Here is a 25,027-nt window from a genome sequence, read left to right as displayed (position 1 = left end):
TTTTAACAACATCAACAAAGTCCATAAAATAATTACTAAAATTTTTCTATAACATTTATATAACACCAATTCAAAGTTATTTCATTGTTTTCGTGCTCAAGTCTCAATTCAATTTTTGTACAGCTTCATTTAGTAGTCCTGAAAAAGTCATCTAAATGAGACAAAATGCTGACAGGGAACTGGACCAAATTTCGGGATTAAGAGCTAAAGCCATTCCAATAAAGTCCCTCCTCTTTTCGATGCTACAAAGTATCTTTGATATAGAGGCAGAATATTTCTATAAAATCCTCTGTGTTTTATCACAACAAGAGTTGCCTCGAATCTTTTGAATATCCTTTGCTGTATCAACAGTCCCAAATTATTGAATTACTTCTAGGAATCTGACCTTTATGTCGATGGTCGATTCTCCCAGTTCCTCGTACCGTTTTTGGTTGACTCATGCTACCGCATTATTCGGCCTTATTATGCACGGATTGTGTCGATCTAATTGTGTTTTGGTCCTTTATTTTTTTCGGTTGACTCATTGCCCCCAGTTTTCCCTCTGATGGTTACTTTTTTGTGTTCGTTGTTTTTTCTGCACTTTATTGTGTGCCCACGTGCAGGGGCAAAACAAATAAAAATAGTTAACCATTTGGATGGGAAACCAAAGCCCCGCTGGGGGTCTTTAAAAATTTGGCTGCCCCTGCAGTGGTTTTTTTCTGGGTTTTTGGTGACTACTGTGGTGCCTTCTTTTTCTCCATCACTTTGCTATCTTCCAGGGAAATCTTTGAACGAACACGTGCACTGATTTCTTATCTCAGCTCGATCATTAAAGGTTCCAAAACTGTGGATTAGCCCGACGCACACAAAAGAGGAGAAAGAGAAGAAAAAAAAATAAAATAAAAATAAAATCAACCTGACCCTGGCAGTCCATTGTCTCCCGACCAAGTGTTCAAAGGGGGATGGGTATGATCGTGTTTGTACACGTGACGACCTCGTTTCGCTCACAGCAGGGTGTTACGATCGAAACTACGGCCCCGTCACGTCCCTCGAGCCACCTATCCAACTAGCCATCCACCAAAAACCCAAATATATCCACCATATCTACCCAGAGTGCGGCAACGTGATCAACTTGCGAACGTGAAAATTTCACACATGTGCGTTCGATTGTCGGCGGGAAAAGCCCACCGATCATTGAGGTCTTCCCTCCTCCTCCGGTTTCCGCAGGTCCAGTTACACCGGACAGGACCTTCCACACCCACGCCAGCCGAAGGATGTGCTAACTGCCCGAATCTGTTACGGTATTTCCGTTTACGTTTTCCGTGGTCAGCAGCGTGAACATCAAACGAGGCGTGCGAAAAATTCCGTAGAACGAAAGATGATCTGCACTTGAATTACACAGACGGGCTGAGCTATAGGGATATAGTCGGAGCCATGTGTACAAGCGTAAGCATAACAATAACAAGGAGTCGCGGGTAGAGGTTATAAGGAACTGAGATAATACGAATACTTGATGACCTCTAAAAAGCCTTTAGCTGTACATGGATCGCACTCATTATAAATTATCATCTTCATCAAGTCTTACTTTAAATTACTGCTATGATAGATTCTAAAACGATTACACAAATTTATTTTGAATTTCAATGTATGTACATAATAAGTTTGGTTGATTGAGTAAATGTTTCATCTCCAACATAGAAGATATACCCAGGACTTCATTAAAATGCCAACTGTGTTAGAGTGCAACCCGTACTTAAGTATGAATACGATCTGGCGGACCTACGTGGCGGTTTCTTTGGTTTTGTAATGATAAAATAACACAGACAGTAATCAGTGTGGTGATGCACCACACATGTGGGGTCCTTTGGATCATCGAGTTACACAAAGACATTGCACTTGACACGAGACAGCGAGACATGTCTTATATGTTTGGTTTTTATTTTTTAGTTTACAAATTAGTATGTGCGATGGTGTGTCGCATATGCGGGAGGCGAGTTCCACGAATGCCGTGGCCGTGGCCATTGTCATTGTTGGTTTAGGATATCATCGATCCAAGCCTCAAGGAGTCCCGTTCCTCGATCCCCGCCCATCACTCAGCACGCACGTGCAGGGCACAAAAGCGGTCGTAATTGACGGTTTAACTCGATGGGCCCGGAACCTCCCCTGGCTGACAAAAACGAGAGGAAAAAGTACCAAAACGATATGCGAGCCCTGTCCGGGGGTTCGAGGGGTATGCAGATTCGACAACACTTTGCAACACGTGCAACACCACAGTGTTAAGCTGTTGATCGAGGCGTAGACAGGTCTGTGTCTTTTTTTTTGTCTCCGGTCCTCGGGGGCGTCGCTTGGTCAGGGGTTTGACTGGGTTTATGGCCGGACGACCTCCTACTTGGACCCGGGGGAGTTCAACTCTTCGCCGAGGAGGTCGCAGCTGGGGTGTCAGGCACGAATCTTGTTTAGATCGATCATCAGGTGGGGGAGGTACGGCTTAATGTGTGTCTTTTACACGAAAACTGGGGAATTATTCTAATGAATTGCTCAACAAGGGTGATATTCTTCTTTTAGAAGAACAACAAAATATTCTTGAAAATCTGTTACCTTCATAGATAGGATTACTTTTACTTGACATTGTCACCATATTGTATACAAAATGAATAGTTACTTTTATTTAAATGTTCTGTAAATCTTATTTTATTCTATTCTCTTCCTTATCTGTATATAAAAAAAAAACAGAGCTTTAAAAAAAAAAACAGAGCTATCAAAAACCTAAATATCTTAAAATATTTATTCAAAAGTTCTTAAAACTATTTGTATGCAAACCCTCAAAATCTATTAATGATAGTTTTAGCCTTTAAGTTAGTTCTTGTTGCTGGTAAACATTTTCTCTGATTTCTGGTTTTCTTTTTGCTTAAGATCTAAAACAAATAAATCATATTAGATAAATGAGTTATCTGCAAAACGAAAGACCCCAAAACCAATTAGAAAGTTAAGCGATGATTGCTGTTAGTTTTTGTAAATAAGTAGACCAAAGTATTTAAGTTTTTGTGTTTTTTATTTTATAACTATTAAAGCTGTTGTGGTGTTCTCTTAAAACATAATCCTTAACAAACTAGTAAAGCTTGAGGTGTGCTTATGATCTAGGTAAAGCTGTTATCACATGGTTAACGATTCAATTGGAAGACTTGATTCGTTGCAACAGAAGTTGCTGGTGGAAGACAGGATTCAATGTCGATGCTGAAGAAGATTCCTCAGCTGGAAGACTGGATTCGATGTCGTTGATGATGATGATGGTGATGATTTACCAAGGGCGCCACATGGTTTCTTCGGCTGGCTTGGGGCTGGCGGCGGATTGGGAGTCCTCGTTATCGCTGTGGTATCCCGAGGAGGCGGGGCTGAGTGGGCGTGGGGTGGAGGTTGGCACTGAAGTCTGGACCTGATCGGCTTGCAGCATGCGCTGGAACTCGACGCCCAGATGGGTCATCACTGTCTTGCCAACATCCACACTCATGGCCGGGGTGCAGGCCATCACACGGGAGATCTCGCTGACGGCGTTCATGTAGCCATTCTTGAAACTATCCATGGGAAGTGGGGAGACCGGCGCCTGCTGCTTGACGACCTGTTTGCGCATGAAGACAAGTGCCGCCTCCAGCATCTCGGCCTTGTCCATTCGCAGGATGGCATCGTCGCCCTGGAACTCGGCCACCAGGGTCTTCAATGTGTCCAAACACTTGTTCATGCGGGCACGACGCTGGCGCTCCAAAAGGGGCTTCTTCACCTTCAAATAGTGCTGGGTCTTGGAGACGAAAGCGGTGTTGGTGTTGTTGCTCTGTGGTGCCATTTTGTAGTGTGTGTATGTGTTTTGCTTTTGGTAGATTTGTAGAAATGTGCTGAGCTGATCTGTACTGCTTGCAGGATGCTGCTCGAATGATGCTGGATTCCTCGACTGCACCGGCTTTTATACCCGCAGCAGCCGCAGGAGCAGCAGCAGCAGCAGCAACAGCAGCAGTGTGGAGAAGGTCCTTGCTGGAGGACCTGCTACCTGCGAGCACCGTGAAGATCTGGAAATCTTATTGCTATGCTGTGCGTGCGTGGGAAAGGAAACCGAAATCGTTGTGCAAAGAATGAGTTTTCAGGCTGCTTTCCTTGGCTCCCATTGTGTGTTTTATTCCTTTTTCAATTGTCTAGCCAAGGAGTGTGGGTCCTGGCGACGCATTGTAACTGCAATTAAACCGTAAAATGCTGGCCAAGACGTGGGAACGTGGTGCTCAGAATTGGGCCCAATTGTCTGCGACAAACTGATTCGGTTTGGGCCAGCAAATGAAAATCAAACTCGGTAAAATTGTAATTGTCTTGTTGTGGCTTACTGATCTTTGCATCGTTGAAAGGAATAAAGGAGGATCGTTTAAATCCTTTACACCAGCTACATAACTAAGTATGGGATGTTAGATGTTGATGTAATCATGTTCTCATACACAATATTTATTTCGGTAACAAATTATGGATAGCAAGCATTTATAGCTATGGAGCTATAAGGCATTAAATGGGTGTATCCAAAGTACTTAAAATTCTAAGGATTCGTTATCTGCCCATGCAAGTAATTATAAAATCCAATTCATTACAAACAAGCACTTAAATACACTTTCTAGTCATGGTTTTTTTTTAGGGACCCTTCACCATCGCTGCCCCATAAATCCTGACCCAATGTTCGGCCGATCCCCATGCACACTCCACCGACAACCCTTAACGTTAACCCCAATCCCCAGTCCAAATCCAATTCGAATCCCGAGAAAGTGGCTGTCACCGTTGTTAGGGGTCTTAAGGGGTCTCTCGGTTTGTTTTGCTCGATTTTCATATCGTGAGAACCGCTCGAGACGCGTCGTGTGTTTCCCACGCGATGTGCACACCTGCCATTTAAGACGCTTATATGGTTACGATTACAGGCACGGATACACGGAAAGCCGCCGAGGCACAGATACTCCACACAGACAACCACTTGGCCGTAAATACACAGAAGCAACAACCAGATGAGGGCACACACATTTATCTGTCGGCACACATTTATTGCGCCGGCGCGACGCTTATTATCAGCCCAAGTAGCAATCGTCGTGTGACTGACTGATGCACTGACGGATTGACTAACTGCCCGACTGACTGACTGCCGGACTGACTGGTGAGCTGAGAAACCGACTGATTACTGCCTGCTTTACTTTAGTTTTTCACTCTTGTCGCCGTCATTGACGATTGTTTAATTTAAATTGCCGGCTACCAGTCGGCGGGCTTAATGATTATGGCCGGGCCCAGAGCCACAGAGCCAGAGCCAGAGTTGCCATCCAAGTTCCGTGGAACTTGTACGCAATAGTTATTTGTACTTTACGACATGGGCTAATTGAACGAACGCACCCGCAGAAGAAGTTTAACGAGCCGTCTGTCATTGATTGAAGTGGTGAATGGGAGTTGCGGGGACGTGGAGACGTGGTGATTCGGACTGTCAATGGGCAATCAAATCATTAACGTATCCAAGGTGAGTGAGAATCCCCAGTAGCAGTTGGGCCAGCCAACTGACAGCCACTGGATGGATTTCAATGATCCCATCGCCTGACTTGCGTCGTCCGTTCGTGGGCCAATCCTTTGAGGGATTTATGCCGGACCACCAGTTTGTTTGTCAGGTAAATGTCGCCGGCAAATGTTTGCGCAGCCATAAATTAGCCAGACGATAAGTGGACAATTGTTGGCTGACATTAGCTCAGAGCCCACAGTCCGTGGGATGCTTAGAATGATTCAGAGTTAGCTTGGTGAAGAATGGTCACTTCCTGGTGTTAATGCGATTGTTCTGGCATTATAATACCCATCATGGGAAAAACACCCAAGAAGTAGATTTGACTAGAACATCTGCATTTTTACATTTCTTTTATTTACTGTCAAATGAAATTATAATTACTAATGCTTTTATAAATCAAGGTCGTTAAAGAATGGGATAAGGTATTTTCAAAGCTGAAGATATTATCTCACTTACAGCACTTGATTAATTACCCTATCTTATGCAATAAAACTCATCTCAAAGGTGCTTTCCACAGAAAAGATACCCCTTTTAAATGTATCTCTTTAACAATAACACACAGTCAATCATTCTAATCGCTCTAACCATTCAAACACAATTGACTCCCCGCAAGCAATCAACCTCAAACCCACTTCGTTTGCAGCTCGTGCCGAGGAACAACCCTCGTCCGCCGAATGTCCAACTCCCAAACCCTGGCCCACAGACAACAAACACTTCAGAATTATGAACCCATATAAGCTGAATTAAAACACTATCAGAAGACGCCACCACAAGTGAAAGCACCTTGCTCTGGCGAGGATTAACTATGCTGCGGTGCTCCACACACGTGGCCAACCCACGTCCAATCAGAGAAGGAACAGCACTTGTTCACCGCCACGCGTTTGGCCCACAGCCGAGCTTTCCAGGCCGAAAAGCAAACATCAATCAGGTGGAAAGCGATTGGGAAGCCAACGCGTGACCCAACGGCGGGCGAAGCAATTAACCAAAGTTGAATCAACTCGGCAGCAGCGGCAGGAGCAGCAACAACAACATCAGCAGCAGCAGCAACATCAGCAAGTGCAATATGTGTCAAAAGGGGCAACAGGCACAGCAACACCAACAGCAACAAGGAACCACCACCACCACCAACAACACCACCAAGGCAACGAAATGAGCGGGGCTGTGGCCTAAATTGCAAACAGCTGCCACTCGAACCGTGGGATACTTTTTCCCCTAGCCTCAAAAAATCGAGATATACGCTCTGGATAGGGGAAGGAAGGCCCTTTGCTGTCGAACCTTATCCATGGGAACCACAACTGCTCAACGCTCTCAATATTTATTCTGTATTGAAATGGAAAAAAAAATGAGGATGGTTCGAGAAAAAAACAAAAATCCAAAGGGATGCACTGGGAGTGAGGGGAGGGGGGAAAAACGAGATTATCCTGCACGTGTTGAGCTTGCTGCGGTGTTCCTTGCGCTGAAAGCGTGGCAGGCGAACGTTGGGCTGATACTTGGGATGATGTTCCTGCTGCTGTTGCTGCTGCTCCTGCGCGGAGTGTGGACATGTGTCCGCCACATGTGGCACTTGTTGTTTTGGGTGGTTGGACTTTTGGGTGGTGGTTATCTTTCGGGCTATAAAAGCGCGGCACTTGCCATCAGCCCACAACAGTTGCAATTCGAGAATCAACGCGCTAAGAACTTTTATTCGTAAAGTGATACCACACTCTTGCCATAATCATGTCGAAAGTAAAGAACTTATTGGCCAAAATGCTGCAGCGATTTGGCAAAAACAGCTCACATGCCGACAGTCAGCGGTACGATAGCCTGGAGGAGATTGCCCAGAACCAGGCCAACGAGAGGATGTTGAGGGCAACTCAAGTGGGATTGGAGGAGCACCTCGTCATCTGCTTGGAGACGGAAGCGGGCAGCTTCTACTGGCACTCGCAGTAGCAGCAAACGGAGGAACACCACCTGCCAGACAAATCTGGAATGAATCATTGCTGAGAATCAAAACATCCGATTACGAAATTGCTCTCATGTCAACAACCGCAATTATAGTAAATAGTTAGTTGCAACAGAAGGAACTACACTACAAAAGATGAAGCAACCAACCTCAATAACTACTATTATTAGTAGCATCTTCAACATCTATAACTATAACATTAAATCCAGCAATACAATTGGGTATGCTTTGGTTGAAACACCCAACTGCAATTATAATTGCAATGTCAACCAGTTACACCTCAAAAAAATGCTGCAAGCCCACCAGCAACATCAGCAACGGCAAACCACGAAGCAACCGCAACGTTGCCAATAAAATCAACAATACCTTGTCAAAAAGCGAGAATATTAACAGCCGAAACAGTAGCAGCCACATAAACTATAAGCATCGATGACAACAACAGCAGGCAGCACAACAATCTCAAGACAACAGCGGCAACATCATCCAAAGCCACAACTCATGGAACAAAAACCGGTAGTTAGATGCGACCAAAGCGACTGAATGGATGAATGAATAATACAAAACATATCATTCGATGAATGAATGGAGCTGACGAACGATCGTGCGAATCGAATTGCGTGCCAGCAACAAGTATCCAACTAGTCCGGAGGATGCCGCTCAGACATCCTCTCCAGTTGGAGACCTCCAATGGTTGCCAATGATGAATATTAAATACATTTGTGATATGAACTCAAGCTAGTTAGTGTAGTATAAATGTTATTAGCTTATAAGCAAATAAATTAAAAAGAAATTCACTTAAATTATCGCTGTTTGTTACGTGGGAAATTGGGTCGTTAGCAGGAAAAGCAGCCAATTGGATTCTAATTGAAAGAAAATCACCTAGCGCTTGGCTTCATCAAATCTTTTAGGCGGCTTATAGCAGCTCTTTGAAAATGTTTTGAACAAACATTAATTAGATCGATTGTTAGCTTTTTATATTCACCTTCCGACATTAACTAATTGAAGTTTGTTAATGGAGAAAACCCTCCGCAGCCCAACTGCGTAGCTAATTGAGATCTACTTATTAAATCAAGCGCTTTTTAATACATCAAATTGGACATAATAGGATTAGATTATAAAGGAACACTTTCGTAAACTAATATTCCAACGAAGCCAAATGCAAATCAGAGCCAAACCCTCTTAAGTTGACAACATCCCCGCATATCCGGGCATCAAAGCTAATCGCAGCAGATGATAATCGCCGCCCTGTCATTCCGCACAAAATGATAATTTCCTGTCGCCGATTCTCAAGCTTTATCCCGACAAAAAAAATTTAAAATTTAACTCTTTTTTATGTTTGTAATTCTGCTTTTTTTTGCATTTCATGCGATTTTATTGCGCATGCGTGGCGTGCAGCAAGCTTCTGTTGGGGCCCTTTGGCTTTTGTCTTAAGCTGCCCGCGTCTGTCGCGCGTTTGGCGTGCCACGCATGCGCACACATATTCAATTACACGGCAGCAACATCGACTGCCCAGCAGCAGCAGCAGGAGCAGCGATTAAAGCGATGCATTGACAATAAGCCAACCCCGATGCGTGCCCAAATGCTTGCCCCCTACTTTATAAAAAGTGGAAAAAACAACAAGAGCTGGCCATGTGCAGTTCGAAAAATTTTCTCACAGTCGCCAGAAAATTGTAACGGCTCGTTGTGCAGCACACTCTCAGCACGCAGTGCACACACACTTCCTGCCGCAGCCGCAGTCGCAGCCAGCGCGCTGCAGCGTTCCTCAAACCGGCCACGAATGTATATTGTTTATATAGTTAACGAATGCGATACATTTAATCTTTAGTGTGTGTCAATTTGCCGTACAGTCATTTAGTTTGCATGTCCCTCGTCGATCCATCGAACAATCATCCCTTTTCTGGGTCCCGGGTCCCACGATGATGATGTCCCGACGTGAGCAGGAATACCATACGCGTATATGTATGCCACTTAGCGATGGTCGATCCCATTCGAACCGAAAACCCAGGGACCAAGTGTTCAACAGAAGCTACAATTCAGCATTCATAATTGACAAGAGCGGGAGCGAGGGAGAGGGCTATAGTTATGTGTAGGGCCCACGATGGACAAGAAAAAATTAAATAAAATAAAGGGCAGGTGGTAGTTTTTTCAGCACTACCCGTGACTCGCACAAGCAGCTCGGTCAGATTTACAGTGGTTCGAGTCGAATGGAAAAATGGTTCTTAAGTGACCCATCTGGATACTCGTAATGCCAAGAGAATCTGTAAAATGCAACCTTCACGAACCTTAATTTTTCCAAGACTCAGGTTCCCACACACCGTTTCAGCTAACAAAATTATCCGTAGCAAGTAGAAAACACCTTCCACAAAAGTCCCTACATTTCGACCATATACGCCTAGAAAAACCCCAAGGAACAAATTTACCTTTCCCACGCAGCAGATACTTTAGGAAAAATTTCTTTACAAGTAGAACGAAAAATCCGTAAACACTTACTCTTAAACCTGCGAGTCGTAAAATTGCACGCATCTTCCGTTTGGTAAAACCCCAAGAATCACATTCCAAAATTCACGTTCCCACGACTTTTAGTAGAGGTCCTGAAATTAACCGTAGCAAGTTGAAAACAGGCAACCAAACCCGTAAAATCCGTAAGGTACTGGTTTCAAAACCTGCGAGTCCTTAAATTGCACACATCTTCGCCCTGGAAAACCCCATATCCGACATCTCACACTTCGCATTCCCACGATCCCTGCGAAAATTTCTAAAACTTTGCCTAGCAAGTAGATAGCAGGATGCGTAAAATCCGTAAACCTTAATTTTCACGTAGTTGGAAAAGCCTTGAAAACTTCATTCAAGCAAGGCACCCTCGAAATTCCCGCATGTGTTTCATCGGTTTGGCCCACTGTGCCATGTGCATAAGGGCTCGGAACTCGGAGCTCGGACTCGGCACTCGCACACGGGCTACCTCCGATTATAACTTATAACACCAACGAGCGAGAAAAATCTTGTGGGAAACTTGAGGGCAAAGTGTTTCCCACGATTCGAATGTCAGTGGAAAGGAAAACAGAGAAGCAGCATGTGCAACCACCGTCGCACCACCACCACTGCACCATCGCATCTTCATCCCCTGCCGAGACTCACTTACACCAAAAACACCTGGGGTCACAGCAATAGCACCGAGAATGTTTTTAAAGTTCTAGAAATTTTTTTGGGTTTTTAAAAACAGTGTGGTGTTCTGGGCTCACTTTTTAAGAACTGCAATGAATACAAAGTGCATAAATTTAGATTTTAAGTATGAATGCATAACTTTATGTTTATATGTTCTCATTACATTTAAATACTTCAAAAGAAGACCATTTAAAATATTTTTTGGATAATTGTTATATAATGTAATACTCAAGGTATCTAGAAAATACATTTTCTTCGGCTTTTTAATATATGTCAGAACCGTACGAAAGTTTTTTATACAAAAAAAAAGTTAAGGTGCGTTTATCATATAGTTCATACTGTTTTGGCCCCAGGTGTGTTCCAAACTTGTTTGTGGAGAAAAACCCACCACCGAAAATGCAGGCGAGAGGATCGTGTCCCAGTGACTGAGTAAAAGTAGTTTGTTCCGCAGGTGGTGGTTCTTCGTCGGAGGCTCCGCAGCTCTCACTTCTCTCTTTCTCCGAGCAGCGTGCGCTGAGCACGAGACGCTCTCGCGGCGGCACGTGCAGCTATAAAAGCAGCGGTAACCGGAGACGCAGGCAACATTTCCAACGCAATCGTCGTGCAGTCAACATCTCAGGATAACCTCCTCCGAAAGATCGAAGAAGTTCTTCAACAGGTCATTCTTCAAGTTAACGAAACACACAACATAAACAAAACCAAACACAATGGCCACCAAATACGAGATGTCCAAAACCTATCAGTACCGCAAGGTGATGAAGCCTTTGCTGGAGCGGAAGCGTCGTGCCAGGATCAACAAGTGCCTGGACGAGCTCAAGGATCTGATGGCCGAGTGCGTCGCCCAGACTGGCGATGCCAAATTCGAAAAGGCCGACATTCTGGAAGTAACCGTGCAGCATCTCCGCAAGCTGAAAGAGTCTAAGAAGCAAGTTCCAGCCAATCCCGAGCAAAGTTTCCGTGCTGGATACATCCGGGCAGCCAACGAAGTGTCCCGCGCCCTGGCCTCCCTTCCCCGCGTGGATGTGGCTTTTGGCACCACACTGATGACCCATCTGGGCATGCGTCTTAACCAACTGGAGCAGCCCATGGAACAACGACAGGCCGTCAACACTCCGCTCAGTATCGTCTGCGGATCCAGCTCGAGCTCCAGCTCATACTCCAGTGCCAGCTCCTGCTCCTCCATCAGTCCCGTTTCCAGTGGATATGCCAGCGACAACGAGTCCCTGCTCCAGATCAGCAGCCCCGGTCAGGTGTGGCGCCCCTGGTAAACTAGAGATCCACTTCGAAGAACTGAACTCCCGACGGGCAATCGCGCAATTGGAACCGCAGCTTTAGAAAAAATGCTTTACAATGATCCTCATTTATTTGTTACGTTACCAAGTTTTAGGTTTCTAAGTTAAGTCTGTGATAGGGCACGCTTTATTAACTTTTGTCTTAAATCAATCGAGCAGAAGTCTGTTTTTTACTCTACATATATACAAATGTTTACCAGCTAAGAGATCTCAAGAACACAACATGAAAAGATACAAAATGAAAAAAAAAACTCAAATACAAATGAAACAAGAGAGAACGCTATAGTCGAGTTCCCCGACTATCTGATACCCGTTACTCAGCTAGTGGATGTGCGAAGAAGAAATTTCAACACTGACAGTTTTTGGCGGTTTGTGGGCGTTAGAGTGGGCATGGCAAAAAGTTTTTTGGCAAATTGATAGAAACTTACAAGACTAATACAAAAATGAAAAAATATCAAAACATTTTTCAGAAGTGTGGGCGTGGCAGCTTTGGGCGGTTTGTGGGCGTAAGAGTGGGCGTGGCAAAAAGTTTTTTTGCAAATCGATAGAAATTTACAAGACTAATACAAAAATGAAAAAATTTCAAAACATTTTTCAAAAGTGTGGGCGTGGCAGTTTTGGGCGGTTTGTGGGCGTTAGAGTGGGCGTGGCAACATGAATCGACAAACTTGCGCTGCTTCTATGTCTCTGGAGTCTGTATGCTTAATCTCAACTTTCTTTTTTTTGTAGTTCCTGAGATCTCGACGTTCATACGGACGGACAGACGGACAGACGGACAGACGGACGGACAGACGGACGGACAGACGGACATGGCCAGATCGACTCGGCTATTGATCCTGATCAAGAATATATATACTTTATATGGTCGAAAACGCTTCCTTCTGCCTGTTACATACTTTTCAACGAATCTAGTATACCCTTTTACTCTACGAGTAACGGGTATAAATACAAATCAAAATATGAAACGAAATCAAACAACCATCTTATTATTTGGGGAGTCTCATTTTTACAGCACTATCCAATAGGCAAACTCGAACTTGAATATTTGTCTTGAAATTCCAATGGGAAGAAGATTCTATAAGTCCTCAAAATTAGTTCATTGATCATATATATAAAGTGATATACATAAATTTTAAGGTCCAATTTAATAAAATTATGCACTATCTAATTGCATACACGTGTAAAAGAATGGGCTTCCCATAAATTATGAACATTATCTTAAAACCCATCATTATCTTAAATGACCTTTACTAATAACAAGTTTCAATAACGAGTTAAATATAATAGTTAAACATGATCCAATAATGTGCACTTAGCCGTAAAGCGTGCATTTAATAATATAAAATGAAACTATACCATATTTTTACGGGGATGGTACTTTGCATTCGAACAATGTATTTATTAATATTATATTTAAGGAACCCGTTTATCAAACGAAGGCACTTGACTCCCTATATCACAACACAATACATTGTTCGAAACCTCAAAAGCCGCCTTATAATATGTCCACCAGTAAAAGGCCTATAAGAATGGTCAAGAACGATGTAATTTCCAGCACACGTTTAGATAACATACCGCACAATATACCCTATTATATTTAATCCCTCTATATGTTTCCTTTTGCAATTAATCAATCATATTGCAACACCTATTTGGGGTGCAAGAGCAGTACGTAAATTCATAAGTATTCAATCCTAAACTCCTATTACATTATTGACCTATGACACCCCAAATGCTGTAAGAAGTGAGAGCATCCCTCCCCATTACAATAATCAATGACGTTATTTTCCACCCATAAAATATCAATATTAAGAGCTCTCAAGATTTGTAAGGGAGATATACATCTCAATTATTAAGTGAGGAAGTACCATACCTTAGGCGTTTGTAAGGGAGGGACACAAATCCCATAGGTAGGCATCAAAGTCAGAGGTCCATTAGTTTCCTATTAGAAAAAAAAATTATTTTGTTATATTTTTTGGGTTAAAAAACATTAATTAGAAAGTAAAATGATTTCAACAGAATCCTAATACACTTTCACTTAAGCGCATGCATAACAGAAGATTTGCAAACTAAAACTACATAATATTAGCTAATTCGGAATGAGTTTTTAAATATACGTTAAATTATTATAATCTCCCATTGAATAACTACAGAAAAAAATTTTGTATCATTGGAAGTTCGAATCAAATGACCTTTAAATCCTTTGATAACTTAACAATCAAATAATATATTACTACTTATTAGGATGAGTCACATATTCAATCAACCATCGGAAGCAAATATAATATGACAGCTAACTATTCGAAAAGTGAACATCAATTAACCGGTGAAAAATTACTAATTACCAATTAAAGGGTTGCAGGGAGTCAAGTACGTGCATCCCATAGGTAGGCATTCCGGCACAAGGCCCACATCACCTCACCCTGGGCATTGAGTACTCAACCTCAGCCACGAGTGTGGCACGCGGGGCACACTTTCTGCGCCCGTTTGACCCACGTCCCCCTGCCAACCACCCAAAAACCGAGATCAGACAGCCCAAACGATGGAACGATCGAACAAGCAAGGCGACCCGGCACGAAGCCAATATGCCACATCCACTAATTGTGTCCAATAAACACTCGTCGACGGGGCAGTGTGGGAACGGAAAGAGGAGATCTCGGAGTTCGCAGTTCGGAGGTCGGAGTAGGAGTAGGAGTAGGGGCTTATACAATCATCGTCTGCTGGCATTGATGAAACAATAAGCGAGTAGATGGCACGGCAGGATAACAATGCCAGCGCAGCCCACGCACAACCAGATCGGCTCCCCTGCCCCTGCTCATCATCCTGCGATGCCATGTACCCATATATGAACGTTCTCATTCCAAATACGACAGGATGAGGCAGTGAAGTATGCATTAAGGATAATAACACCGGCCCAGAAAGCAATGCGAGCAGCCAAAAACAGCGACAGCTGCAAAAATGTGCCCTGATCCTTAAACTCGAAAAAAAAAAATGAGAAGCGGAGCGGAGCGAAGCATGTGGCCAAAAGGGAAAACAAACGAGAAAAAATTGTGTGAGAAACTTACTTTCAGCTCGGTTCCCACGCCACGAGCCACAAGGATTGTCCTCCGTCCTACGAAGTTGCAGCTGTTCCTTGCGAAAGAGACGGCACTAGCTGGGCTCAGCCATGCGAGCGAAAGAGAGGGCAGGAAAGGTGCGTATCAGAGGGTGGATTTCAGGGACCAGGGAGCGGTATAAAAGGACGGGACCTCGCTGAGCAGAATATCACTCACGATTACGCCGTCGAGCAGGCAACAACAAGCCGAATACAAAATTTTTCAAAAATTTTTAAAACTACGTAACCTACTCTACCAAAACACAAAAATGGAATACACCACCAAGACCCAGATCTACCAGAAGGTGAAGAAGCCAATGCTGGAACGCCAGCGACGTGCCCGCATGAACAAGTGCCTGGACAACCTGAAAACACTTGTCGCCGAGCTGCGCGGTGATGATGGCATCCTGCGCATGGACAAGGCCGAGATGCTCGAGTCAGCTGTGATCTTCATGCGCCAGCAAAAGACAACAAAGAAGGTGGCCCGGGAAGAGCAATCCCTCCCCCTGGACAGCTTCAAGAATGGCTACATGAATGCCGTCAACGAGGTGTCACGTGTCATGGCCTCCACACCTGGCATGAGCGTCGACCTGGGCAAATCGGTGATGACTCACCTGGGACGCGTCTACAAGAACCTGCAGCAGTTCCACGAAGCACAGTCCGCCACCGACTTCCTCCAGAACTCAATGGACTGCTCCTCAATGGACAAGGCTCCGCTCAGCCCCGCCTCCTCCGGATATCACAGCGACTGCGACAGCCCCGCCCCCTCGCCACAGCCCATGCAGCAGCCTTTGTGGCGCCCCTGGTAAAATGAAAAGGGGTTAAGTGGCAAGAAGGTGAAGGTGAAGTGGGAATGGGAGAACCAACCAACAACGCATCTGTGATAGCCCAACTGTGATGGCAACAAAATAGCAAAATGAAAAAAGCAATTAGCAAAACAATTATAACAAATATAAACCAATTTAAACGAATATCAAAACAATTTTCTTTTTTGGGATGTGGGAAATGGGAAAGAATTTACAGTATCTTAGTTGGTGGCAATTGGAATCCTTGTTGGTAATACCAATTAGGAAATGTCATTTAATATTGATATTTAATTTCAATATACAATCCCATTATTTGGCAAATTAATTATATTGAAATTTATTTTAGTTTACTAAAAATAATAATTTTAATATATTTCATTTATATGAAACTAAAATGAATTGAAAAACTAAGTTTGAATATTTAATTGTTCGAAATGGTTTCCGTAACGGTTAACAAGATTAAAATCCGCAAATCAGACTAAATTTCATGATAATGATTTATTTATTTGAAAATGTGCGCCAACTACACATAAAGAACATTTATATAACTAGGTTACTTAAATATTCAGAATTTGTTTTCGCTTCTTTTTTTTAAGTTTGAGCCTTAAAATTACTTCTTTACTCATAACTATTAAATAAGATGGTCTGCAATCGTTCCTTATTATATATATTACATTTTAATTATATAATTAATTGATATCATATCATATCATTATATAAATCATTAGCACTATTATTTCGCAGAGTGTAGCTAGTTCGATTACACGTGCAACGCCCGCACTTTCCAACACTGGCGCATGCAACACTGCGCCGCCGAAGCGAGTGGCCCGCGATAACAGCCCATCGGCACATCGATAGGCGATAGCGCAAATTGCATACCTGAGACCGACGCGGTCTGTGTGTCGCGGATAGGAAAATAGGAAATTATAAATAGAAACGGGCCGTGCCGATGCCCCAAAAGCCACCCAATTGCCAGCTGCCCCAATCGGCGAGGATACCAAGTGCTACCGAGGTGAAAATCTGCGTGCAGAAATTGTTGCAAAAATATTTGAGGCGAGAACGCCATTTACAAGCCGCGTTTGTACAGCGAGTGCGCGTGTAGTAGAGCCGGAGAGAGAGAACCGCTGCGTGTGTGTGTGTGCGTGTGAGAGAGCGAGAGAGCGCCGCCGCCAAAGCTGCCCAACACATACACGAATGTCAGACACTTCGCGGTCGGTCGGCAGAAACAGGCAATTTTATACGGGCGAAAAGTTACAAAAAATAATTTACCCACTTTTCGGTGGCGAAAACGATGAAACTGTAAAAAATGGACCAGAGATTTAAGTGCATAACATAGAAATATCTTGCGATAAAACGTGCTAATCCGGGGCATAAAACTGGTACTGCCATTATCTCGCTTTTTTTAATTGCTTTTGTTTATTTTTTGTATAGGACACAGTATAATTTTTCTTTTGCGCTGCGCGCGTGTGATTGTGTGTGTGTGTGTGTGATTTGGCCACTCGCTGGTTTCTATGTATGTGCCCGTATCGCCGAACAGAGTTGCCGCCTACAGGGCAAATCATAAAAAATAAATTGGCTGTACAACTGAATAATATTGAAAAGCGCTTAGCAAGTGAATTCTATGCGGATTAGCTCAAAAATAGCAAACAATGTACTTCAAAGAAAAGTGCAAACAGTGCTTCTGCTGCTGTGCGCGTTTCAAACGGCATGGCAACCCTGTTTAATTGCAGTCTGTCTGTATATGTTCGCATGTTGTTTGTGCGGAGTGTGCTGCCTTTACGAACGAAAAGTGTCTTATTTTCATTGGATTAATACCGCCCCGCTTAACTGAACAATCCGATTAGTGCGTACAGCGGCCCCCGAAAATCGAACAGTGATTTTGCGTAACAATTTCAGGGGCCACATGCAACTGTGCGCTTGATTTTTCGGCGGTAAACACTCACACTCGTACCCTCGCTCCCGTTTCGTGCGCCAGTGTGCGTGTGTCTCGCTGGCTCCGCGCGCCTGTGTGTGTGCGTGTATGTACGTGCGTGCGAACGTATCGAAAAAAATGGTGCAAAAATATGAAAAAGCATAACTAAGCAAATATGTATGTTGTTGTAAAATTCCATTCGCAGGATATGCAAAATGCGAAGTAGTCCGGACATGGAGTGCCACTAAGTGCCGGTTCCGTCTGCGGAGAAAACTAATTTAGCGGATCAACTGCCATCGAAAAAATATTATATCAAAAAAAAAATAGAAGAAAAAGAATAGCTAGGAAGAAAAAACAAGAGCCATAAAACGCTGGGAAGCAGATAATAGTGCACGTTTTGCGAGGAGTTTCTGTGCAGGAGTGGAGTGCTCAGGGATAACCGGAAGGAAGCGGCGAACGAAGCAGGAGGAGCAGCAGGACTTCCGCTCCGGGAAATCGGTGTCCACCTCGGAACTATCGCTCTTGCTCTAGCCGGCAACATACCAGCCTAACAACAACATGTATCCCTCACCGGTGCGCCACCCCGCCGCCGGGGTAAGTTCACCCGCAAGTGGGTCCCACCTCTGACCCCGGAATCCGTGCTAATTGTGTTTATGTCTCTCTCTCTCAACCCTCACCCCACCACACTTCATGCCATGTGCCGCCCACGCATGGAACACCAACCACCTCACCTATTTACTATTCACGTCCAAATAGGGACCACCACCTCAGGGTCCAATCAAGTTCACCATCGCCGACACACTGGAGCGCATCAAGGAGGAGTTCAACTTCCTGCAGGCGCAGTACCACAGGCAAGTATCTGGTGGCATACTTTATAATGTTTGCCTTGTAAACATTACTCGCATCATATTTGCTAGGGATATACAAGGCTTATCAAATTGTAAAGAGAAGGCTAAAGTTATAGCAAAGATTTGCCTCAATCATGACATTCAAAATCCTTTTCATCAGATACCCAAAATACGTATTTAAATAATTTCCCACATTTTAGTTGCTATTACAACAAAGTCCCCAATTTAAAACAAATATCATTTTGGCACTAAGAGATATAGGATATTATAGTCCAAATTTTATAGTAGTACGCAACTATAACTCAGACAAAAGTAAATTTGTTCACACTTTCGAGTAACCCAGTTTTAATGGGTTAAGCAATAGCCATTTAGAGACATTAGTCGGCAGAATCAAGTTGAGGTTAAACCTATTAGAACCTTCTACAATAACATGCCCCAAAGAAATCACATTTTAAGCCTTCGCCTTAACCGCCATCGTATGGAACTGTGCGAGTGTGTGAGTGTGGATGTGGATGCTGCGTCTGCGTTTTGCGAAAAGTAAAACAAAAAGCTGAGCAAACCGGTTTGGCGCGCCATATGCGCCGCTGTCATAGGATTAACCTGCGCCGCCTCAGCCGCAACTCCATGCTCCACAATCGCCGCTTCCTTGCGTTCTTGAATTCAGTTCGCTTCCGTCGCCCAACTAATTTGCCCGTTGATCACTTTTCCTGTGAATTCCAGCATCAAATTGGAGTGCGAGAAGCTGTCGAACGAGAAGACGGAGATGCAGCGCCATTATGTTATGGTAAGTCGTCATGATCCGCAAATTATCGAGATCTCCAGCTAATGTTCCGTCTTGCCCTCCACACTTTTCAGTACTACGAGATGTCCTATGGCCTTAACGTGGAGATGCACAAGCAGACGGAGATCGCCAAGCGGCTGAACACACTGATCAACCAGCTACTTCCATTCCTTCAGGCCGACCACCAGCAGCAAGTGCTGCAGGCGGTGGAGCGGGCGAAGCAGGTGACCATGCAGGAGCTCAACCTGATCATTGGGGTAAGTCGATCGAGGACGGATGATGGATTCCGCGGCAGCAGCAGTACGGTTCAGCCATTCTCAGCTAGACACGAATAGCGTCATGGTCGATTGGGTACGCGGATGCCACATTAAAATGGGAGAGAAATTTAAACCATATTAAGTTTGTAGGGTATTTTTTAAAATGTCAAAACTCTATACAAGAAACATTATTAGTAAACAGAATATTTGGGGGCTTATTCTTAGAGTACTTAAACTGAAGATTATTCCTAAAAGTGGCAGCCGTTTAGCGGGGATCTCGTTTCAGTTAAGTTTGTTCCTTGGGCAACATTTGATTTGAGTTTGTTATTCTACTTCCTAATTTGTTATGATTTCGCATTCGACCAATCCAATCCAAACAACGTTGTGCAGCATCAGCAGCAACATGGAATTCAGCAACTTTTAGTAAGTTTGTTTCGTTGCAAGTTAATTTCTTATTGTTTGTTTACTGTTGCCGTCTGCCGCTGCATCCGCCGAATGTGCCACTGCCACAACTGCAACTACTGCTCCAGTGCCTCACTACCTCCTCTTCCTTTTCTGATTGTCTGTCAACGTTTATATTATTTCAATAACGCTTCAAACGCCGCCAATTGTTGTTGCTGTTTTTTTTTTATTAACCCCAGATGGTCTTTGCTTATGAATCGAAATATTAAAATGGACAAGTAGCAAGCTTTTTCTTCCTGATATACACACACTTGAACTGATATATAAATGTAGCTTAAATTCAATTATTGATAACAAGAAAAAGATTGAATTTCCATATACTCTTCAGTCAACTGGCTATTACTTTAATACGAAATAAAAATACGTTTAGGCAAATACCATTTAGTGTTAATGTTGTTGTTGTGTTTACACACATACACACATTCCAATGCTTTCATTATCCCACTGAGCACGATGTTCATTCCGAAACCCAGCAACGCCCACGCCCGATTTCATACGATCTCATGGTTCCATTGCAGCAACAGATCCACGCCCAGCAGGTGCCAGGCGGACCACCGCAGCCGATGGGCGCACTGAATCCATTTGGCGCCCTGGGCGCCACCATGGGCCTGCCACACGGACCAGGTCTGCTGAACAAACCGCCCGAACACCACAGGCCGGACATCAAGCCCACGGGTCTAGAGGGGCCAGCAGCCGCCGAGGAGCGATTGGTGAGTACCAGACCCTAGATCATAATACTGCATATTTGAAGCTCATTTTCATGCTGATGTTGCAGCGCAATTCGGTTTCGCCCGCCGATCGTGAGAAGTATCGCACACGCTCGCCACTGGACATCGAGAACGACTCGAAGCGTCGAAAAGATGAGAAACTGCAAGTGAGTATATCGAGCTTTTTTCGGTGTTAGCATTATACACTGGTAGTATCATACATCATACCGCGTGTGCGGTTATATTGCCATAAACGATTACTGTCATCTCATCTCATCTGAGCTGTTGCTGTCTCTCAACTCACCAGAAAATCAATTCCGTAGTTTGCCCATTGTTGTTGTCTAATTCTGCTAACACTCTAACCCAAAATCATGCTAAACAAAACCTAAATTGCTAATTTATAAGAGACCAAAAAAAAACCAAACGATTTAATGGTGCCTGTTCCGGTTTTCAATTTCTCGTAGTTGGCTTAAGGTGTATCTCAAATTATAGATTTTCGTTTAAATTAGATGTCTTTATCATTCTACAAAACTAACCTTTAGTAAGAACTAATAATTATGAAAAGTGTAAATGTAAATTAAAGATATTTTATAGTTAAACTGGTTTACTTTATTTTAAATATTATATTTCAAAAGTAGATTTAACTAGTTTCATTTCTTTGATTTCATTGACAAACTAAAAGTAAACTAAATCGTTTTTACTTTTCTTTACTTTACTTTACTTTACTGGTTTACTTTATTTTAAATATTATATTTCAAAAGTAGATTTAACTAGTTTCATTTCTTTGATTTCATTGACAAACTAAAAGTAAACTAAATCGTTTTTACTTTTCTTTACTTTACTTTACCATAATAAATTATGTGAAAACCAGAACAGGGCCTAAAATTTAGCTACTAACTATATCTATTGTGGTTGTTGTTATTGCTGTTGTTCGTTGTGGGTTTTTGTATGAATTTTGATTTATATTGTTTTTGTGTTTTTTTCAAAATTATTTTCAGGAGGATGAAGGCGAGAAAAGCGATCAAGATTTAGTCGTAGATGTTGCAAATGAAATGGTGAGTTGAGTGTCGGCCCAGATTCAATGCAACCATTCCCAAATTTCCCCAAAAAAAAATTAAAAAAATAAACAAAACCACACCTTTGCTATTACATTAATCATGAAATACAAAAACAATACTAAATGCATACATGTGCCTTGCAGGAATCCCACTCACCGCGTCCCAACGGCGAGCACGTGTCAATGGAGGTGCGCGATCGGGAAAGCTTGAATGGCGAGCGCCTGGAAAAGCCAAGCAGTAGTGGCATCAAGCAGGAACGGCCGCCCTCACGCTCCGGCTCCAGTTCTTCACGTTCCACACCCAGCCTCAAGACAAAAGATGTGAGCCCACACAATTACCAAAACCCAGATAGTGCAGAAGCTAATGGAATCTCATTTATTTAGATGGAAAAGCCGGGTACACCGGGCGCCAAGGCACGCACACCGACACCGAACGCCGCTGCACCGGCGCCAGGCGTTAATCCTAAACAAATGATGCCGCAGGGACCACCGCCAGCCGGATATCCGGGTGCACCGTATCAGAGGCCGGCCGATCCCTACCAGCGTCCACCGTCAGATCCAGCCTATGGACGACCGCCACCAATGCCGTACGATCCGCACGCCCATGTGCGAACCAATGGCATTCCACATCCCTCGGCCCTAACGGGTGGAAAGCCGTAAGTTTTTTGTTTACCTCGGAATGTATGGTCCGAAAAGTAGACTATAGGAATTGTACCGTTTATTGTTATTCGGTACTTGAAGTAATCCAATGCAACTGATGCAATTACAAGGTGCTACCGATTGTAGATGTAAAATGTATAAACTGGCAGTGATAAGAGCTTATCATTTCAGTGTATTGCTGATCGTGGGTCAGTTAATTTCTATCGCTCTTTGCACGAACGTGGCGCGATTGATCGCTAATGGTACCTTTTTAATTTAGAACGAAATGAAAAGAAAAGCGCATCAGCCATTAGCGCAAAAAAAGAAGTAAATAGAGTGCAGTTTCCATAAGCTAGCTTCAATATAGATAGATAGAGATCTACAGAGACACCAAATGGTTACATTAATATATCAAAACTCCTTTTACCCGTTGCAGTGCATACTCTTTCCATATGAACGGCGAGGGTAGTCTACAACCGGTGCCGTTCCCGCCGGATGCGCTGGTGGGCGTTGGAATTCCGCGGCACGCCCGTCAGATCAACACACTGTCGCATGGAGAGGTCGTCTGTGCGGTAACCATCTCTAATCCCACAAAGTACGTGTACACGGGCGGCAAGGGCTGCGTCAAGGTATGGGACATCTCGCAACCGGGCAACAAGAATCCAGTCAGCCAGCTGGATTGTCTGCAGCGCGACAACTACATCCGCTCGGTGAAGCTGCTGCCCGACGGCCGTACGCTGATCGTGGGCGGTGAGGCGTCTAACCTGTCCATCTGGGACCTGGCCAGTCCGACGCCTCGCATAAAGGCGGAGCTAACATCGGCGGCGCCCGCCTGCTACGCTCTGGCCATTAGCCCTGACTCGAAGGTGTGCTTCTCGTGCTGCAGCGATGGCAACATCGCCGTGTGGGACCTGCACAACGAGATCCTGGTGCGCCAGTTCCAAGGCCATACCGACGGCGCCTCATGCATCGACATCAGTCCGGATGGCTCCAGGCTGTGGACGGGCGGCTTGGACAACACGGTGCGCTCCTGGGATCTGCGCGAGGGTCGCCAGCTGCAACAGCACGACTTTAGCTCTCAAATATTCTCGCTCGGCTACTGTCCCACAGGTAAGCCAACTTCCCTATGACATAATCATGTGGAAATACCGAAATAACACTTTCTATTATTCGTTAGGCGACTGGCTGGCTGTGGGAATGGAGAACTCGCATGTGGAGGTGCTGCACGCATCGAAACCGGACAAGTATCAACTGCATCTGCACGAGAGCTGCGTTCTGTCGCTGCGCTTTGCCGCCTGCGGCAAATGGTTCGTTTCCACCGGCAAAGACAACCTGCTTAACGCATGGCGAACACCCTACGGTGCCAGCATATTCCAGGTAAGCTTATATCATGAATTATTTAATGAATTCCCCTCATTAAAATACTGACCATTTTTCAGTCGAAGGAAACATCATCCGTACTTAGCTGCGACATATCAACTGACGACAAATACATTGTGACGGGTTCGGGCGATAAGAAGGCTACTGTCTACGAAGTTATTTATTAAATCCACAAAACCATGCAGTTTTTTCATTTTGTAATAAGCTCGTATAGTTTTTATTACAACAACAAAAGAAAAACAATTAACTACAACAAACAAAATGTTCGAAATCATGCAAATAACAACAGAAAAACCACAGCAGCAGCATCGGCAGTTAAAAGATAAAGCAAAAAGCAGAAAGGCAGCAGTAGCAACGCATCAAAAAGCGAAGCAAAAATGAAAATTCTATAATATATATACAAAAAGGAAAAAACTAAAATTTTAAGCGTACTTGTAGCTACTAAGCCTAAGCTAAGTCCAATAAATAAAAACAAACCAACAAGTTGAACAACACACAAATTGCAAGTAAAAAAGAATTCAAGTAAAATGAGAACCAGAGCGAAATAAAATGATAATGCATGCGAGCAACAGAAACGAGTATGTTGTAAAATTAACAAAATGAAACCAGAAACAAAAACATAAACATTAAACAGAAACAGTCGGCGATACCTACCTACGTTCATCTAAACATAAAAAAAAAACAAATAGGAGGATAAGTGGAATAGTCATTGCAATTGCAGGAGCGTTGAGATTATGATTACCAGCTGAGCAAAATGAGTTAAATACGATGCGAGTGCTTTTAGTTTGTTTTATGTGAACGGTTTTTGTAATTTAGCTGACGAGTCAGACAGCGAATGCAACAACAAATGTAATTTTAAGTTGTCAGTTTCCTTACCTCCCAACGCCCCTCCACACACACACAAACACCTCCACACACATACACGAAAAACACATTTGCATAAAAGAAGGTATATATATATATATAATTATAAATGAATATACTTAGTAAGCATTTTAGTTAAGAGTTTTACATTATAAATTAAACACGGAAACCACTTTCGAAACACTCACTCGCATTGGGGGTCAGTTAGAGCTCAGAGCAGTCGGCTTTGCTTGTATGTAATTTGAATGAGGAATGTGTAATGAGGAAATCGAGGAATTATCTGTGTGA

At 43.5% G+C, this 25,027-nt stretch overlaps 5 protein-coding genes across 7 annotated transcripts; 4 read left to right on the top strand and 1 right to left on the bottom strand.

Moving 5' to 3' along the window:
* Window positions 1-3,028: 3,028 nt before the first annotated feature.
* LOC120452226 (enhancer of split m5 protein) lies at window positions 3,029-3,893 on the bottom strand. The gene has a single exon (XM_039636352.1). It carries the CDS (start codon window positions 3,815-3,817, stop codon window positions 3,278-3,280), a length of 540 nt encoding a protein of 179 aa, XP_039492286.1. The 5' UTR covers window positions 3,818-3,893; the 3' UTR covers window positions 3,029-3,277.
* Window positions 3,894-7,195: 3,302 nt separating this feature from the next.
* On the top strand, window positions 7,196-7,627 carry LOC120452872 (enhancer of split m6 protein). The gene has a single exon (XM_039637320.1). It carries the CDS (start codon window positions 7,253-7,255, stop codon window positions 7,463-7,465), a length of 213 nt encoding a protein of 70 aa, XP_039493254.1. The 5' UTR covers window positions 7,196-7,252; the 3' UTR covers window positions 7,466-7,627.
* A 3,311-nt stretch (window positions 7,628-10,938) lies between these two features.
* Window positions 10,939-12,166, top strand: LOC120453954 (enhancer of split m7 protein). Its single transcript, XM_039638901.1, has 2 exons — window positions 10,939-10,955; window positions 11,092-12,166. The coding sequence occupies exon 2, from the start codon at window positions 11,348-11,350 to the stop codon at window positions 11,906-11,908; it is 561 nt and encodes a 186-aa protein (XP_039494835.1). The 5' UTR covers window positions 10,939-10,955; window positions 11,092-11,347; the 3' UTR covers window positions 11,909-12,166.
* A 3,045-nt stretch (window positions 12,167-15,211) lies between these two features.
* LOC120452187 (enhancer of split m8 protein) lies at window positions 15,212-15,997 on the top strand. The gene has a single exon (XM_039636297.2). The coding sequence runs from the start codon at window positions 15,296-15,298 to the stop codon at window positions 15,833-15,835; it is 540 nt and encodes a 179-aa protein (XP_039492231.1). The 5' UTR covers window positions 15,212-15,295; the 3' UTR covers window positions 15,836-15,997.
* Window positions 15,998-16,681: 684 nt separating this feature from the next.
* LOC120451010 (protein groucho) lies at window positions 16,682-24,915 on the top strand. 3 transcript variants are annotated; one of them, XM_039634329.2, is made up of 13 exons: window positions 16,682-16,844; window positions 17,950-18,338; window positions 18,501-18,595; window positions 19,313-19,376; window positions 19,448-19,630; window positions 20,617-20,802; window positions 20,868-20,966; window positions 21,798-21,854; window positions 22,001-22,177; window positions 22,241-22,512; window positions 22,932-23,605; window positions 23,673-23,872; window positions 23,935-24,915. In XM_039634329.2, the coding sequence occupies exons 2-13, from the start codon at window positions 18,303-18,305 to the stop codon at window positions 24,040-24,042; spliced, it is 2,151 nt and encodes a 716-aa protein (XP_039490263.1). In that variant the 5' UTR covers window positions 16,682-16,844; window positions 17,950-18,302; the 3' UTR covers window positions 24,043-24,915. The 3 variants fall into 3 exon arrangements, with proteins under 3 accessions (XP_039490263.1, XP_039490261.1, XP_039490262.1); XM_039634327.2 differs by having other exon boundaries at window positions 20,611-20,802; XM_039634328.2 differs by lacking the exon at window positions 16,682-16,844 and adding an exon at window positions 17,038-17,211 and having other exon boundaries at window positions 20,611-20,802.
* The last annotated feature ends 112 nt before the right edge of the window (window positions 24,916-25,027 follow it).

Source organism: Drosophila santomea, chromosome 3R (genome assembly GCF_016746245.2).
Source record: "Drosophila santomea strain STO CAGO 1482 chromosome 3R, Prin_Dsan_1.1, whole genome shotgun sequence".
NCBI classification, from domain to species: Eukaryota; Metazoa; Arthropoda; class Insecta; order Diptera; family Drosophilidae; genus Drosophila; species Drosophila santomea.
This window is presented reverse-complemented; position numbering and strand designations above follow the sequence as displayed.

Excerpts from the sequence above, each read along its gene's own strand:
- LOC120452187 (XM_039636297.2), top strand. The coding sequence starts at position 15,296 with ATGGAATACACCACCAAGACCCAGATCTACCAGAAGGTGAAGAAGCCA.
- LOC120452226 (XM_039636352.1), bottom strand. The coding sequence starts at position 3,817 with ATGGCACCACAGAGCAACAACACCAACACCGCTTTCGTCTCCAAGACC.
- LOC120453954 (XM_039638901.1), top strand. The coding sequence starts at position 11,348 with ATGGCCACCAAATACGAGATGTCCAAAACCTATCAGTACCGCAAGGTG.
- LOC120451010 (XM_039634327.2), top strand. The coding sequence starts at position 18,303 with ATGTATCCCTCACCGGTGCGCCACCCCGCCGCCGGG. Across the intron at positions 18,596-19,312 it reads CTGCAGGCGCAGTACCACAG|CATCAAATTGGAGTGCGAGA; the intron begins GCAAGTATCTGG and ends TGTGAATTCCAG. Across the intron at positions 20,803-20,867 it reads CAGCCGCCGAGGAGCGATTG|CGCAATTCGGTTTCGCCCGC; the intron begins GTGAGTACCAGA and ends CTGATGTTGCAG.
- LOC120452872 (XM_039637320.1), top strand. The coding sequence starts at position 7,253 with ATGTCGAAAGTAAAGAACTTATTGGCCAAAATGCTGCAGCGATTTGGC.